Raw genomic sequence first — 14,729 nt, 5'->3', positions numbered from 1 at the left:
TGTTTCCTAAGGACCCTATTTACCACCTGTTGACTCACAGGAAAGGAAGGGCAGAAAGGAGGGGCAGTGTGAATTCTTCTTATCTCAGGGCCTTGTGAGAGGAAGCTAGCAAATTCCAAGGAACAGATATTGGTTTCCAGGTCAGTCCATCATTAACGCTACTTTTTTGGTCTTTCATTAGTACCTGTAGGTGTTGTAAACAAACATGCGTAAGCATGTAGAAGTGTTTTGCTTTTCTGTTCGGCTTTCACTTTGATATCCTGTTGCCTCTTTATCCTTACATAGCTGCCCACCCCAGGGTCACCAGTTTCTTAGGATTGTCCTTGTCTGGTGTGAGTGCTGCCAGGGCACTCCATATTCTCTCCTTTTGCCTGCCCACCGGTTTGAACTACCGGTTCCTGCCGCCCGCTGCCCATTGGCTGGCCGCAGACACGTCACCGCCTGTGTACTAGCCCGGTTGTCCTTCCCCGCCCAGGAGGAGCACGGCCACATCAGGGCTCTCGAGGCGGGAGGTGTGGCTGTCTGCCCAGGTGCAGCGCCCAGGCGGGGCCGCGCGTGCGCGGGAGGGCGGGGCTACAGGAAGTGTGAATGAGGAGGGCGGTGCCGTGTGCGGAGGCGGAGCTTGGAGTGGCCACGGGGGCGGGACAGCTAACGGATGTGGCATGGGGCGGGGCTCAGCCCTGACCTGCAGGCTGCTTGCCAAGAGGGTTATTTCCTGCTGCTCTTGGAGCGAGCCTCCCACTCGAAAAGGGGGTTGCAAGGATTTCCTCGTCCTCCCCGACAGGCCGCGCCCCCAACCCTGCAGTGCCCTCCGGGCCTGCCGGAGGTGAGGGAGGTGCTGCCTGTCCGCCCCTCCGGCTTCTCCTCCCCCTGGTGCTCCCCACCCACTACTCTCCTCCCTCCCTCGGCCGACTCCTCCCGCCGCTGCCGCTGCTTTGGCTGCTGCGTCATACGCCCCAGAGCCGCTAGGACGGAGGGGCTGGGCCCGGGGACCCCCTGGCCTCCTCCTGCCCGCCCCTCGGCGTTCACACGCACTCTTCCCGCACTGGGGGCTCACCCAGGTCTCTTGGGTCTGCCCCTACCTGGCTCCCAGCTGTCCCACCTGTCACTGGTAAGAAGGCGGGAGGCTACGAGCGGGGGCAGGGAGCTGGGGGTCGATGCACAGGAAGGGTCAGGAGAGCCTCTTGGTACCAGCTTAGGATCTGGGCTGGGATCACTCGAGTCCCTCCTCAGACTGGCAGTGTAGGGGAGTAGAGACCTGGACAGGGACACGCCCCCCTCCTGGGGCACTCGGGGAAGTTAATCTAATCCTGGGGCAAGCCACCTCAAATTCGAGGGTGACCTAACATAACCTGGCACCAGGACAGCGGTTCTAAAAGAGACACACAGGCCTGGGGAGGCGGCTGTCTCTACTCAGGGAAACATCACCAGAGACGCTCCCAAAATATCTCTGGGCAACAGAGCGTCCCAGTTAGGATACCTCTAAACAGCTGGGAAAGGTGAAACTGAATGGTAACCTTGGTTCTGCAAACGTCCTTTTCCCTGAGGACCCTGGGAGCTGGGGACAGTAAGGAAAGGAGTAGAGTCAAGAAGCTGACCAGGGTGACCCACCTCCTTAGGTGTCGAAAGGATTAAGAGACTGGGCTCGGAGATAGTCCCTTATCCTTGGCAGAAAAAAAAGCAGTAAAGCTTTTTTAATATCCATAAACTCTTCCATCCTATTTCTCATTAGCCCCTCCCAGGATGCAATGGCGCAGCTCCCCCGGCTGAGCCGTTTGGGTGCACCTTCTTTTTGGGATCCAGCTTCCCCTGCTCCCACCTCAGGCCCCAGACCTCGACTTTGGGAGGGTCAAGATGTGCTGGCTAGATGGACAGATGGGCTGCTGTATTTAGGTACCATCAAAAAGGTAAGAGCCGGCCGGGTGGTGGTGTCACACGCCTTTAATCCTAGCCCTTGGGAGGCAGAGGCAGGTGGTTCTCTGTGAGTTCCAGACCAGCCTGGTCAACAGGGCAAGTCCCAGGACAACCTCCAAAGCAATACAGAGAAACCCTGTCTCAAAAAACTAAAACTAAAACAAAACAATACAACAACAACAACAAAAAAGGTAAGAGCCAACTCTGGTCTCTCATCATGTATCTCCTCCTGATTGCTGCTCCCACTTTATAATCTTTGTTCCCTTATTGCAGGTGGACAGTGCTCGGGAGGTGTGTCTAGTCCAGTTTGAGGATGATTCCCAGTTTCTGGTTCTATGGAAGGACATCAGCCCAGGTAAGATCCTTCATAACTGCAAACGCTGGAGGGGGTGGGTGACACTGGCTTGAAGTAAGCTCCGGATGGACACTGTGTCCTTCACAGCTGCCCTCCCCGGGGAGGAGCTCCTCTGTTGTGTCTGTCGCTCTGAGACTGTGGTCCCTGGGAACCGGCTGATCAGCTGTGAAAAGTGTCGCCATGGTGAGAGAAGAGGGCAGGGTACTCATGGTACAGCTTGGGTCTTTTGGATTACCAGTAGCCTTCCTAGCAAGGGTCCTGTGTCTTTTGTCCTCTCCAGTCTTCACCTTGTCACCTCATCTCGGTACAGGAGAGGGAACCATAGGATGAAAGTGACATAAGCCATGCAGGGTTGAGGGTAGCTTACATACATCTTTTTAAAGGCTTATTTATTATATATACAGTGTTCTGTCTGCATGCATTTCTGCAGGCCAGAAGAGGGCACCAGATCTCATTACACATGGTTGTGAGCCACCATGTATTTGCTGGGAATTGAACTCAGGACCCCTGGAAGAGCAGCCAGTGCTCTTAATTTCTGAGCCATTGCTACAGCCCCTTATACATCCTTTTCTAACCATGCTTCCCTGGACAAGGTTCTCAACTGCCTGTTTACTCACTTGCAAAGTAAAGCTAATACACACACACACACACACACACACACACACACACACACACACACCCAGTAGGACCATGGTCAGGACTTAAAAGCACAAGGGAAGGCTGCAGTGTGCAAGTGCCAAGCCCATGCAGGTATGCACACAGTGGTCTACTCTCAACATTGTCCTTGTTCAGCTTATCACCAGGACTGTCACGTTCCCAGGGCCCCAGTCCCTGGGGAAGGAGAGGGCACATCCTGGGTCTGCCGCCAGTGCATCTTTGCGATTGCCACCAAGGTAAAGGCACCTCTGCCCCTTCATGTGGGAGTCTCCCATGACATCTCTTGTCCTGGCGTTTCTGAGGTTCCCACCTGTCCCTCTGCAGAGGGGAGGTGCCCTGAAGAAGGGTCCCTATGCCCGGGCCATGCTGGGCATGAAACTCTGTCTGCCATATGGACTAAAGGGGCTGGACTGGGACGCTGGGCACCTGAGCAACCGACAGCAGAGCTACTGTTACTGTGGAGGCCCCGGGGAGTGAGTGATGGGGGTGCACGTTATGCGGTGGGCGCTGTGGTGGTAGACCCTGGAACCAAGGGAAAGGAGCAGGCTGAGGCGAGCCCCGTGGTGATGGGAGGCGGGTGAGGGTCTAGGGTGGCTTCAAGAAGGCTGTGTTCCCCTGAGGTGGAACCTGAAAATGCTGCAGTGCCGGAGCTGCCTGCAGTGGTTCCACGAGGCCTGCACCCAGTGTCTGAGCAAGCCCCTCCTCTACGGAGACAGGTGAGCCCGGAGATGGCCCCGCCCATGCCCACCCAGCCTTAGCCCTCCACCACCTGTAGAATTGAAAGAGGTGTGCTCTCTCTCCTCACTCCAGATTCTATGAATTTGAATGCTGTGTGTGCCGGGGCGGCCCCGAGAAGGTCAGGAGGTTACAGCTTCGCTGGTGAGATGGATTGTGTGTGCCCTCTTTTCTGTTGCCCGAAGTTTGACCCTAACCAATCCTGACTCCTGCTGCTGCCGCCTTCCTGTCTCTCCAGGGTGGACGTGGCCCACCTTGTCCTCTACCATCTCAGTGTCTGCTGCAAGAAGAAATACTTCGATTTCGACCGAGAGATCCTCCCCTTCGCCTCTGAGAACTGGGACAGCCTGCTCTTGGGAGAGGTATGGGGGGGGGAGCTAAAGTTTGGGAGCTGAGGTGGTACACGGAGAGGAATGACTGCTCTCCGACCCATTTGCCCTCTTCCTCCAGCTTTCAGACACCCCTAAGGGAGAACGCTCTTCCCAGCTCCTTGCTGCCCTTAACAGCCACAAGGACCGGTGAGCCAGAAAAGGGAGTCTGGGACCATGCGGGTCCCGATGAGGGAGGGGACTTTGCTGCAGTCCCCTGGACCTGCTGATTCTTTCCTTGTCCTAGTTTCATTTCAGGGAGGGAGATTAAAAAGAGGAAATGTCTTTTTGGTCTCCATGCGCGGACCCCGCCTCCTGTGGAACCTCTCACTGGAGATGGAGTTCCCACCAGGTCACTGGCCCAGGGAGGATGGGGAGAATCCTCAAGGATCAGTTTGGAGGGAACATGTGTAGATATGGGGGGTCTTGGGGTGCCTGGGAGGGGGCTGGGGGGATAAGGAGGCCTCTTACAGCTTCCCTTCAGGGCAGGGCCCTGGGGGAGGGGTCTCACGTCCCCTGGGGAAACGACGGAGGTCGGAGCCGGAACCCCTGAGGAGGCAGAAAGGGAAAGTGGAAGAGCTGGGGCCGCCCACAGCAGTGCACAGTCGGCATGGGTCCCGCGAACAGAGGGAGCGGGCTCGTCTGCAGAGGGCGCTGCAGGTACAGGGCAGGGGAGACTTATTGGGCAAACTGGTGGGCGAGGGAAAGGATTTAGGATCATCACAGTCCCTCTGATATTTCTTACAGGCCTCAGTGTCCCCACCACCCCCCAGCCCTAACCAGAGCTATCAGGGCAGCAGCGGCTACAACTTCCGGCCCACAGATGCCCGCTGTCTGCCCAGGTCAGTGCCTGATCCACTCTTCAGACATTGTCACCTGCAGCTCTCTCCCTCTTCCTCCTGGGAGTGCAGTGCACTGGAGGTAGTGTTCGAACTCTGCCCCTGTGGGGAAGGCATGCTTCTGTCTTCAGGTCCTGACTTGCCTGTTCCCCCACCTTAGCAGCCCCATCCGGATGTTTGCTTCCTTCCACCCTTCTGCTAGCACTGCAGGGACCTCTGGGGACAGTGAACCCCTAGACAGGTGAGTCCATCCCTAGAAACACCAGTTCCCTCCTTTCCCTTGTGGCCTTAGGCTCCTAGGGTCTCTCAGACTGGTTTTCCTTTCCTCTGATCCACATGTGGTCTCCCTAACATGTGAGACAGGGTCTCTGTAGCCCAGACTGACTTCAAACTCATGGCAGCCCTTCTGCCTCCAGTGCTGAGATTACAGGCACCAGCCACCCATGCTGGGCCTGTCTGGTCTTACTGTTGTCTTCTCTTGCAGGTCACCCCTGGAATTTCACATTGGCTTCCCCACAGACATCCCTAAAAGTTCTCCCCACTCAGTGGCCGCCTCATCTTCCTCAGTCCCAGCCCCCATTCCCGGCCTTTCCAGACACTCGGTGCCCCCTTCTCCCTTGTGCCGTAGTCTGTCTCCAGGGACCGGGGGAGGAGTCCGAGGTGGGGTTGGCTACCTGTCCCGAGGGGAACCTGTCAGGGTCCTTGCTCGGAGGGTGCGGCCTGATGGCTCTGTGCAGTACCTAGTTGAGTGGGGAGGAGGGGGCATCTTCTGACAGCCTTCTTCTGCCCACCTCCCCATTCACACACTGGCACTTTCATGCCCTGACCTCTGACCTCACCTACAGCTGGGATGTACCTGGAGAGATAGGGAGTAGTTCTCCCTACTGCCCAGGCTGAAATCCAGGGGAGTGGGGAAGTCCTCTTCTCTGCCCCATCATGACCCCTGACCCCTCATCCTTCTCATTTCCTTTGATGTTATTTTGTTACAGCTTTTAAAATGTTTTTAAAAACTATTAACCCCTGGGTATAGAGATGGGGGTGGTGGTTCAGGATTCCAGACTCTGTATGACTGTAATAAAGAGAAGTAAACAAACCTAGTACACATCGGTCATTCTTTAAGATGAACAGAATATAAGGGTCTTCACCAACCACATCTATGTCACAAGGGAATAACGGAGAGAAGAGGATTTATTGGGGCTCAGTCATCATCACCTGGAACCAGAGGGCATTAAGCAGAGGAGGGGGCTGTGCCAGAATGTGAAACTGATGCTGTGGCCTGGTGCACCCAATGCAGGTATGGGGCATTTCCCTGCTCAACAGGCAATGCAATCACCTCGGCAACTTCATAAGGGTGCACAGATCTGCGGAGGTGACAGGGCCGGGGTTATTCAGTCATCCAAGGGCACACCCCCTCAGACAACAGTCCTGGACTGCCCCAGCAAGGTCCACCCCACAGTGTCCGTCTCAGAGCTCTTTTAATGAACTGAGGATATCACTCGGTGTTTGCCTGAAATGCTCGAGGCCCTGATTCGTTCCCCAGCGTCACCACAAAAGAAAACCTTAAAGCTCTTACCGAACGAACTCTGTCAGCGCAGGGACCAGGGAGCTTTGGGTTTTAATCATCTAAAGGGCAAAGACAAGACATCGTTCAATCAAGGGGTGGAACTGATGTCAGGTGAGGGCCAAGAGTTATTCAAGGAGCCAGACAGGAGGGGTATTTTCTCACCATCAGCACCTCACTGTCTTCCTCGATCTTTCCTTTCCATTCATAGCTGAAGAGATCAGAGAAAGGAGGGAACAATGTCTTAGGAAGGAAAGATCCCCCCCCCCCCGAAAAAGCTTTCAGCCCCTCCAGTTAAATTAAGTTTCTGTCTGAGGACTTACATGGAAGAGATCTGCGGGATGAGGTTGACGCAGGCTGCTAGGCGCTTCTCTACCACCGCCCTGAGGGTGAATGGAGAGCCCATTGAGAGGGCGCCCGTCCTGGAGGTGTGCTGGCAGCCCAGAGACAGGCTGCCAGCGCCACCTGCAGAGGCAGCACCCTTCCCCTAGCCCCAGCTCTCCCCTGTTGGTCATTTTGCCGAGGCCCCCACCTGGCGATCTCCTTGGCGACTTTTTCGTTGGGACAAGTGACAAAGGCTGCAGAAACAGATCCTGGAACGTAGCCGGAGCCAGAGGCCGAAGAGTGCTGGGTCGGAGGGCTTCCAGAAGCCATGGACAGCAAGGCTCGGGGCAGCAACAGAAGGCGGGAAGCCACCGGCAGGAGCGCGGGCATCCAGAGAAACGACAAGAGCAGCGTGGCCTGGGAGTAGGGGGCGGGTTCAGCGTCCCCACAACTGCCCCAAGAAAATGCACCTCGGGGCGCCTCGGCTGGGGCAGACACCCAGCCTCTGCCCTGCCTTTTCTGCACCAGGAAGGAAAGCCCCTAGAACTTAAACCTGAAACACCTCTTCGGCCCTCCCGCTCCCCGGGAGGTCCGGGGTGCTGAAGCCCCGTGAAACTTGGAGACCGGAAGGGGCGGGGCCAGACTCACCCCTCCGCCGAGCAGGACGACTGGTGCCCGCCCCCAGCTCATGCAGCCCAAGCTGGTGGAATAAGGGAGACGGATCTAAGGCGGCCCGCGCGCTGCACTGGGGAAGGACCCGGAGCCCCGGAGGAGGCAGCCGGCTCTTACCTAGGCGGCAGCCACGTGACGGCAGCGGCCTGGCCTTCCTAGGGCCTCCGGATCTGGCCAATCCCGGCCCTGCTCCTGAAGGGGCGGGACGGAGGTCCCTCTGGCCAATCGGCAGCTAGAACTGAGGACGGGTGCGGAAGTGGTGCGCCCATTTCCGTGAAGCCCTAACCCGTGGCTGGCTGGGAGGGGGCGGGGACGCCGCTGCGGAGGCCGCCATCACGTGACGGCTCCCGTCCTCTCACGCGGCGCCTCCTCAGGAGCGGCGGGCGCAGGCCAATCGCCGGCCAGCCTGGCGGGCCACGTGATGCGGGACCTGGCGACGGGCGCCCAGGCTGCGTCAGGCCGGGGCCGGGTTGTCGCCCTGAGCCCCGGAATGTGCCTAGTAACAGTCCCCTCCTCCCCGTGCCCGCGACAGGGCCTGAGCAGACAGCTCTGGGTGGGTGTCGACAGCGCCGCCACCTCCCCTCCCCTGCGTTAGCACCGGGCCTAGAAGCCAGCTGTCCCCGGGTAGGGGGCAGTGGCCAGGCCGGCTCAGACATGGCTCGGCCATGGCTGGGTGAGGAGTGACACCTGTAAATGGGCTAGAGAGATGGAAGGTGCCCAAGGCTTAGGGCAGACTGGCCAATGAGAGCAAAGAAGAAATGACAGTTTGCAGACTGTCCCTTCCCCTCCCCGCCCCCCGCTGATTCTTGTCTCCAGCACTGGCTCACCTCTCAGTCTTGGGGCTCCTTACTCTCATCCATCCCCCGCCCCTAGGAACCAGGAAGGACCTGCCCTACATAACCTCCCTGGGGCCCAAACACATCCAGTGACCCAAAAATGGAGTGGGGGGCCAGTGAGAAGTCAGAGAAGGGAGGGGGGACGCTCTGCCACTCAAATGTTACCCCTGTATTAGTCCCCAGTCTGGGGTCCCTGGCGTGGGTGGCTGGGATTTCCCCAGGCTGAAGTTCAGGCTGTCACGTTTCCCTCTTGAGTTAGGGGTGGTCTCTCTCTGTCTCAGAGATCCTTGTGTATGTGTAGGCAGGGAGTCCAATATTTGGGATTTTTATGGGGTCTTAGTTATCTTTGGAGTTGTTTCAGGGAATTGAGTCCAGTGATCGCCCACTAATTTTTCTCAGATTTAATGAATTTCAATCTCTTGTGGCCCCCTTTCTCCATCTTTGGATCCCCTGAATGCCCTCTCACCCCCAAGTTTGCAGTTTGTTTTCTCTGAGATATGAATTGGGGTTTCTCATCCCTAGCTAGGTCCTAAGATCTAATTCTAGCCTGGGGCTCTTTCTAGTATGGTTTCATCTCTTTCTTTTAGTCTAGGTTTCTGTTTTGAGTCCCCCAAACTACCGATCCAGGGTCTGAAGTCTGAGACTAATGTGGGTCTGGAGAACCTTCTTGAGAATGGGTTCTCAGATTCTGATCGATGGCTCCTTTTTACGGAGGGGGGGGGCTTTTATTTTTTCTTCTTTTGAGGTCAGGGTCTCTTTCCTTCTAGATTTGGGCCTGTGAGATTAATTTGTTGAGTGTGGAGTGAGAGGTGAGATACCTTTCTCTGGGTCTGGGGTCTGTCTCTGGGTCTGGGGTCAACTTCTTCAGGACTGCTGTCTCTGGTGTGTATGAGTCAGGGGTCTCTCGCGCTCTCTTGTTCCGGGTCTCCCCGAGTAGGGGTGGGGGCTGCAGAGTCTCTCCCTCCTCCTCCCGCTCTCTCTTCACTAGCTCGCTTCCCCCGCCCCCCTCTCTCTCTGCTGCCGCTGCTGCCGTTGGCTCTTATTCTCCTCCTCCTCCTCTCTCCTCCTCTCTGCTCCTCTCCGCTCCTCTCTCCTCCTCTCTCCTCCTCCTCCACCTCCTCCTTCTCCCCCTCTCTCTCCCCCTCTTTCTCTCTTTTTTTTCTCCCCCCGTCCCCCCGCCCCCTCCCCCTCAGGCCTGATGAGCAGGTCTCGAGCCTCCATCCATCGGGGGAGCATCCCCGCGATGTCCTATGCCCCCTTCAGAGGTACGGTGGTGGTAGGGGTAGGGGTAGGGCCAGATGGGGGGGCAAGAGGGGGAGGGGCAGGGGGCGGGGGAGAGCCAGGGCCACCGAGGGGAGGGAGCGGCTGAAATGGAGGGAGAGGGGAGGGCTGAGACGGCAGAGGTGCGAACAGTGGGAAAGGAGGGATTGGAGGTTAGAGGCTTAGGGTATGTAAGGGATGGAGGGGCCGGGACACAGGCCTTGAAGGGGGCTTCAGGGTAGATGATGGAGGGGAAGGAGCGGAGCGTCAGAAAGGCGTGAGAAGGGAGGATTGAGTCTAGTTTGGGAATAGAGTGAGGAGGAAAATATCAAGGAAATAAAGGCACGGTCTTAGGAGAGGGGAGAAGGGGAAAATGAAAACGGGTGGAAAGAGAGACCAGGAAGATGGGGAGGGAATTTGGTGAGGGGCTCAGTATAGTAGGGGTAGGAAAAGAGAAGAGGATGGAGGGAGGGAAGGGGCCAGATGGAGAAAGAGGGTGGCAGTGGGGGGGTGGGGGTCCAGATGGAGGGAAGAGAGGAGGGAGAAAGGGTTGGGGGAGGGGATGCCAGAGAAGGGGGAGGACCAAGTGGTTTTTTGGTTGGGTTGGGGGAGATGCAAGATTAAGTGGTGGGAATGAGGGCTAGGTTAAAATCCCACCAGTGACTGAGCCTCATTAGGTTTCTTGATAAGTGAAATGGAACCCCTGGGGTCTCATCTCACTTAATCACTTTGACCCCTTCCCCCACCCCACCTCTTATTTCCATTCCCCCTCCCTTCCTCTGCTGTCCATCACTTATATCTTTCCCCCCATATGATGTCCGTTTCTTATATGAGTCCCCCTTCTGTCCTTCCCCTGTACTAGTCCCCTATCTAATATCTATTCTCTCTCCCTCTCTTCTAATAACTACCTATTACACCATTACTATTCCTGGCCCCCATGTTTCTGCCCGATAGGTCTTCCTCATTCCCTCTGCCCCGTGTTTGCTGGTTGAAACCTTCTGGTCTGTTCCCTTGTCCCTAGGCATTTACCATCATCTTTCTTTCCTTTTCTTTTAGATCTACCCCGTTACGTGTCCCTCAACCCATCTTGTGTTTCTTACCCCACATCCCATCTCTTCACCACAGTCTGTGCCTACTTATTTTCCTTTTATTGCCCAGCCTTCATCGCCATTCCTCTTTTTTTCCATCCCCTCTGCTTCCTGGGGTGATGGAGATTTGGGGGGTACCAAAACACAGGTTTTTGATGGTTGGATCAGGGACTCTAAGGAATCCCTGTCTTGAACCCTTGTGGAACTTCTCATTCCAGTAAAAATTTCACATACATTTCCCCTTCCTCTGCCATGTTCCTTTGCCTCCCAGGGTCATTATCTTTAAGTCTAGACTCTCTCTCTCTCTCTCTCTCTCTCTCTCTCTCTCTCTCTCTCTGTGTGTGTGTGTGTGTGTGTGTGTGTGTAGAGTTGTTCCTAAGCTAAGGTTCTCTGTGTCCCTTTCCTGTCCCCTGAGATCTACCCTGCTTGTCCCAGCTGCAGTCTGGAGCAGCTCCTGTGTTCGGTTATGGTTATATGTAGCAACAGATTTTTCCTTTGGGTGCACCATGTGTTGAGGTGCAATAGGCTTGTTGCCTTCAGTATCTGTGGTCTAAGTGATGGGTGACTGAGGTTATAGTGCTGGGGCTTTGAATTCTAGTGTTCTTTGCCACTGAGCTATAACCCCCAGCCCTGTCAGTGATCTTTGTATCTAGAGAATATTGGTAGAGTCTCCAAGAAAGCACCAAGACAGTGAAATTTTGAAAGCATTGTGACTTTTAGATACGTCCATCTCAGTGGTCCATCTTTCTCTCTGACGTGCAGGTTGGGTAAATTAGAGGTATTACCATAACCAATAAGGGATGGGGTTTTTCAGAGGTCACTCAAGGCACTGGAATAAAGCCCAAAGGCCTTTCTCCTATAATGTGCCAAATTAATTATCCCACAAAGGTGACAGCATTGGACTTTTCTTCCTATGAACATTCTCTAACCAATATCTTTAGCCTAGTTTTAGCACTCTGATGTCACCCCTTAAGGCCCTTCACTGTGTCCCTATGAATGGTATGTGGCAATGGTACTGGCAAGACAGCAGAGATTGGGGGTGGGGTGGAGAGGAAAACCCTCAGGCACCTGAGCATGCACAGCTGTTGGTCCCATTTTTTTTTTTTTTTCCTGGAAAATTGTCTGTCTTCACATCTCATCTTGGGATGCTCCTCTGTCATCAGGAATCTGTTTACTTGCTCTTTTCTTAAGTCTCTTACTGTGCCCAGTGAGGTCTCATTCTGTGGGGCTGGCTTCCCTCCTCACCATGAAGATTAGGGAGGGTAGGGTTGACTCTTGATTGCAGAGCATGTTACAGACAAAGGCCGATCTGGTCTGTGGTTATCCTGACAGTATATTTCCAACCTTCTCCCACCAGGATCCTTCTTAGGATCTGGCTAAGAAAAGCTGTCTTCTTCCTGGAAACTTCCCCCAAAGGAGGAGCAGGGTACAAAAGGAGGGGAGAGAATGGAGAATAGGAAAGGGGAGGTCATCAAGCACTCAGACTCTCATGACCCAAATGTTCTTTAAAAACCCATCTTCTTTCCCACGAGCTGGTAGCTGTTATTCTTCTAAATATGGGGACCACATCTATCATACATGGATTATTAATGCCTCCCTCTGACCTCTCTGTATCTTTTGTCAGTTTCAATAAGTCTGTTCCCCCACTCCTCCTATACAAGTGAATGAGCAGCATTTTCATCTTCTCCTGCCTCCAGTAAAGTCCCTCTCTGTCATGAGACTAGTTCTCACTCTTGAAACCATCCTCGTCTGTTTCCTGGAGCCTCCCATGATGGACTCCTCAATGTAAAGGCTCATCTTCAGATCCTATAAAGTTGCCAGGCACTTGATGCCCAATAGATCTCTTCAGGCAGGTGGCTGGCAGGCACTCCCTTCTCCCACTTGCAGACTCTTCTCTCCACTTTAGGTTTCTGTGGCCCTCCCTTACTTTTTGTGTGTCTCTGTCCCCCAGATGTACGGGGACCCCCTATGCACCGAACCCAATACGTTCATTCCCCGTACGACCGTCCTGGTTGGAACCCTCGGTTCTGCATCATCTCGGGGAACCAGCTGCTCATGCTGGATGAGGATGAGGTGAGCGGGGGGCCAGGAGGTTGGGAAAAGTGGAAAAGGGTGGAGAGCCCTTGTCAGTGAAAGGGAAAGCGTCCCAAGGAGAGATAGGAGGAGCGTGGCCACTGAGGTGTGATCAGGATGTGATGAAGAGGGTAGCCATTCTTTAGCCTTTGCTAGCAGGTCTTTGATGCCATTGGCAGCTTTGTGGGGGAGCTATGGGATGGGTCTGAGCATCACCCCATCCTTATTGTGGGATAGGTTAAAGTAGGGGAGGGGAATTAAAGAGCTTCCCCATCTCCTGCCACTCCTAGTTCTTCAACATGCTGCCCAGGACAGATCAAGACTGAGTGGCCCCCAGAAAAGGGGGGGCAGAGTGGGAGGGGCTGAAGGAACAGACAGATGACAGAGGTCACCAGATCTTCGTGTGAATGGGAGCAAAGATGGTGTGTGTGTGTGTGTGTGTGTGCTTGAGATCAGGATTTACATATACTTAGGGCTATTTAGGTTTCAAAAGGAGAGATGCAAAAAGGAGAGGCCTGAGGAGGCAGGCAGCTGGAGTATGGGGAGTTGTGTACAGGAATAGGACTTGGGTAGGGCCAGGACTGAGGAATGAAGTGGACTGGACAGAGGAGTGGCCACTTAAGATCTGAGTCAGAGGAGTATGAGTTCCAAAGGAGGAACAGGGTCCATGGTAGATTGTTCATTAGAGAGGAAGGGTCCAGATTTGAAGGGGAGGCCCTCAGGTGTGAGTCAGACATGAGTGACTTGGGGAGCCATTTTTAGAGTGGTAGGGTAGCCTGGAAGAGGTGATGAGAGTTGTGCCTAAAATCTTTTGGGACTGTAATTGGACTTGGCTAATGGGCTGAAGTGGGGCCTTGAGGGCAGGTGAGGTGGCCTGGTAAATCTAAGTTTGGGGTAGCGGAAGACAGGTGAGTGATTTGGCACTGGCCATCAGCCTCCTTGAACCCCGTTGGATGGGCTGGGAAAAGGAGAACAGCACGGGTGGGGACTGGTACAGGAAGGAAAATGACAGAATCAGACACGGAGGCAGAGGACCCACTAGCCGTCCGAGGCCGCAGGAATAGCCTGTGTGGTAGGAAGGTGGGAGCGGGAAGGCAGAGATGGAGCTGGAATAATGAGGCCCTGGGGAGCTGGAACTGGGTGGATGGTGGGGCTGGGCCTCGTGGGAGTCTCGCTTCTGGTAGGGGTGGAAGTCAGGATGACGACTCCCGGGGGGGGGGGGAGTTGAGGTGAGGCCCAGGGAAAGGTAGGGCTGGGGGACTCAGATGCAGGTAGAGGGTAAAGGAGATGAAAGGGGGAGGTGACCAGGCCCTCTGGGAGGAGGGGAGGTTGGGTCCCAGTCTGGCCGCAAGCCGGGCTGTGGGAGGGAGACAAGCTGTGGAACTGATTATAAATGCAGCTGTGACAAGCTTGAGGGAGAGAAGGGGGTGAGGAAGGTAGGGTGGAAGGGAGGCAGGGAGAATGGACGAACTGAAGGTCAAGGGGAAACCAAAATCAGGAGGTAGCTAACTCCTGTGGAGTTGCGGGAAGCTCTGAGTGGGGTTGGGAGAGTTCTCCTGACTGTGTTCAAAAGGGAGAACAGGGAATGAGAAGTCCCCTTACCAGGGCCAAGTGAGGTGGGCAGGGGCGGAAGGGGCAGGCGGGCTGGCAAGGGTCCCGCCTTCCATGAAAGTGGAGAGGAGGGGCGGGGCAGGCCCTTGGGGTCTGACACACTCCCCAATCCCCTAGATACACCCCCTTCTGATCCGCGACCGGAGGAGCGAGTCCAGCCGCAACAAACTGCTGAGACGCACGGTCTCCGTGCCGGTGGAGGGGCGGCCCCACGGCGAGCATGGTACGGCGGCCGAGCAGGCTCGTGCCCCGGACAGTCGCTGGGAGCGGGCGGGGGCGGAGAGCTGCCGTGATCCCGATACCGAGGACAGGGCGCCCTCGTCCGGGCTGCGCGGGGTACCGGGGCTGTTGGTGAGCGGCCCCCGCGTATCCCTACGCTGCTTCGCTCCCCATTTCCTCTCCAGCAGCGAAGTTTGACTGTTTCCTGGTGCTTGTA

At 55.5% G+C, this 14,729-nt stretch overlaps 3 protein-coding genes across 23 annotated transcripts in view; 2 read left to right on the top strand and 1 right to left on the bottom strand.

Annotated features, from left to right (window-relative positions):
* The first annotated feature begins 638 nt into the window (after positions 1–638).
* On the top strand, positions 639–5,965 carry Phf1 (PHD finger protein 1). 3 transcript variants are annotated; one of them, XM_051187179.1, is made up of 15 exons: positions 639–826; positions 1,733–1,907; positions 2,188–2,269; positions 2,357–2,452; positions 3,062–3,162; positions 3,251–3,399; positions 3,547–3,642; positions 3,737–3,805; positions 3,900–4,023; positions 4,112–4,179; positions 4,277–4,381; positions 4,503–4,689; positions 4,777–4,871; positions 5,032–5,109; positions 5,353–5,965. In XM_051187179.1, exons 1-15 carry the CDS (start codon positions 663–665, stop codon positions 5,639–5,641), a joined length of 1,878 nt encoding a protein of 625 aa, XP_051043136.1. In that variant the 5' UTR covers positions 639–662; the 3' UTR covers positions 5,642–5,965. The 3 variants fall into 3 exon arrangements, with proteins under 3 accessions (XP_051043136.1, XP_051043135.1, XP_051043137.1); XM_051187178.1 differs by having other exon boundaries at positions 640–826; positions 5,029–5,109; XM_051187180.1 differs by having other exon boundaries at positions 691–1,111; positions 5,029–5,109.
* A 75-nt stretch (positions 5,966–6,040) lies between these two features.
* On the bottom strand, positions 6,041–7,607 carry Cuta (cutA divalent cation tolerance homolog). 2 transcript variants are annotated; one of them, XM_051187196.1, is made up of 6 exons: positions 7,543–7,607; positions 6,962–7,170; positions 6,753–6,812; positions 6,595–6,640; positions 6,442–6,491; positions 6,041–6,229 (listed from the first exon to the last, which is right to left on the bottom strand). In XM_051187196.1, exons 2-6 carry the CDS (start codon positions 7,141–7,143, stop codon positions 6,097–6,099), a joined length of 471 nt encoding a protein of 156 aa, XP_051043153.1. In that variant the 5' UTR covers positions 7,144–7,170; positions 7,543–7,607; the 3' UTR covers positions 6,041–6,096. The 2 variants fall into 2 exon arrangements, with proteins under 2 accessions (XP_051043153.1, XP_051043152.1); XM_051187195.1 differs by lacking the exon at positions 7,543–7,607 and adding an exon at positions 7,402–7,458.
* Positions 7,608–8,064: 457 nt separating this feature from the next.
* The window catches only part of Syngap1 (synaptic Ras GTPase activating protein 1), a 31,823-nt gene continuing 25,158 nt past the window's right edge, over positions 8,065–14,729 (top strand). For 15 of the 18 annotated variants that reach the window (XR_007834690.1, XR_007834686.1, XR_007834688.1 and 12 more), the window contains exons 1-3: positions 9,380–9,526; positions 12,561–12,682; positions 14,411–14,516. Coding sequence is in view for 13 of the 18 variants with exons in the window: in XM_051187162.1 (XP_051043119.1) it covers positions 9,460–9,526; positions 12,561–12,682; positions 14,411–14,516 (295 nt within the window). In the remaining 5 variants the exon portion in view is untranslated. Of the gene's footprint in view, positions 8,099–9,379; positions 9,527–12,016; positions 12,036–12,560; positions 12,683–14,410; positions 14,517–14,729 lie in introns of those variants that run through there. The other 3 variants (XM_051187163.1, XM_051187164.1, XM_051187170.1) reach the window with 3 other exon arrangements.

The sequence above is a fragment of the Phodopus roborovskii genome, unplaced genomic scaffold (genome assembly GCF_943737965.1).
Source record: "Phodopus roborovskii unplaced genomic scaffold, PHOROB, whole genome shotgun sequence".
NCBI classification, from domain to species: Eukaryota; Metazoa; Chordata; class Mammalia; order Rodentia; family Cricetidae; genus Phodopus; species Phodopus roborovskii.
The sequence above is the reverse complement of the archived record's forward strand: the minus strand, read 5'-3'. Positions and strand labels throughout refer to the sequence as shown.

What these genes read in the sequence shown, in the direction of transcription:
- Cuta (XM_051187195.1), bottom strand. Translation starts at nt 7,443, where the DNA reads ATGAGCTGGGGGCGGGCACCAGTCGTCCTGCTCGGCGGAGGG. An exon ending in GTCGCCAAGGAGATCGCCAG is followed by an intron (nt 6,813 to 6,961) that starts GTGGGGGCCTCG and finishes ATTCACCCTCAG; the next exon opens with GGCGGTGGTAGAGAAGCGCC. An exon ending in AAGACAGTGAGGTGCTGATG is followed by an intron (nt 6,492 to 6,594) that starts GTGAGAAAATAC and finishes TTTGCCCTTTAG; the next exon opens with ATGATTAAAACCCAAAGCTC.
- Phf1 (XM_051187178.1), top strand. Translation starts at nt 663, where the DNA reads ATGGGGCGGGGCTCAGCCCTGACCTGCAGGCTGCTTGCCAAGAGGGTT. An exon ending in GCCCTCCGGGCCTGCCGGAG is followed by an intron (nt 827 to 1,732) that starts GTGAGGGAGGTG and finishes ATTTCTCATTAG; the next exon opens with CCCCTCCCAGGATGCAATGG. An exon ending in CTGTGAAAAGTGTCGCCATG is followed by an intron (nt 2,453 to 3,061) that starts GTGAGAGAAGAG and finishes GTCCTTGTTCAG; the next exon opens with CTTATCACCAGGACTGTCAC.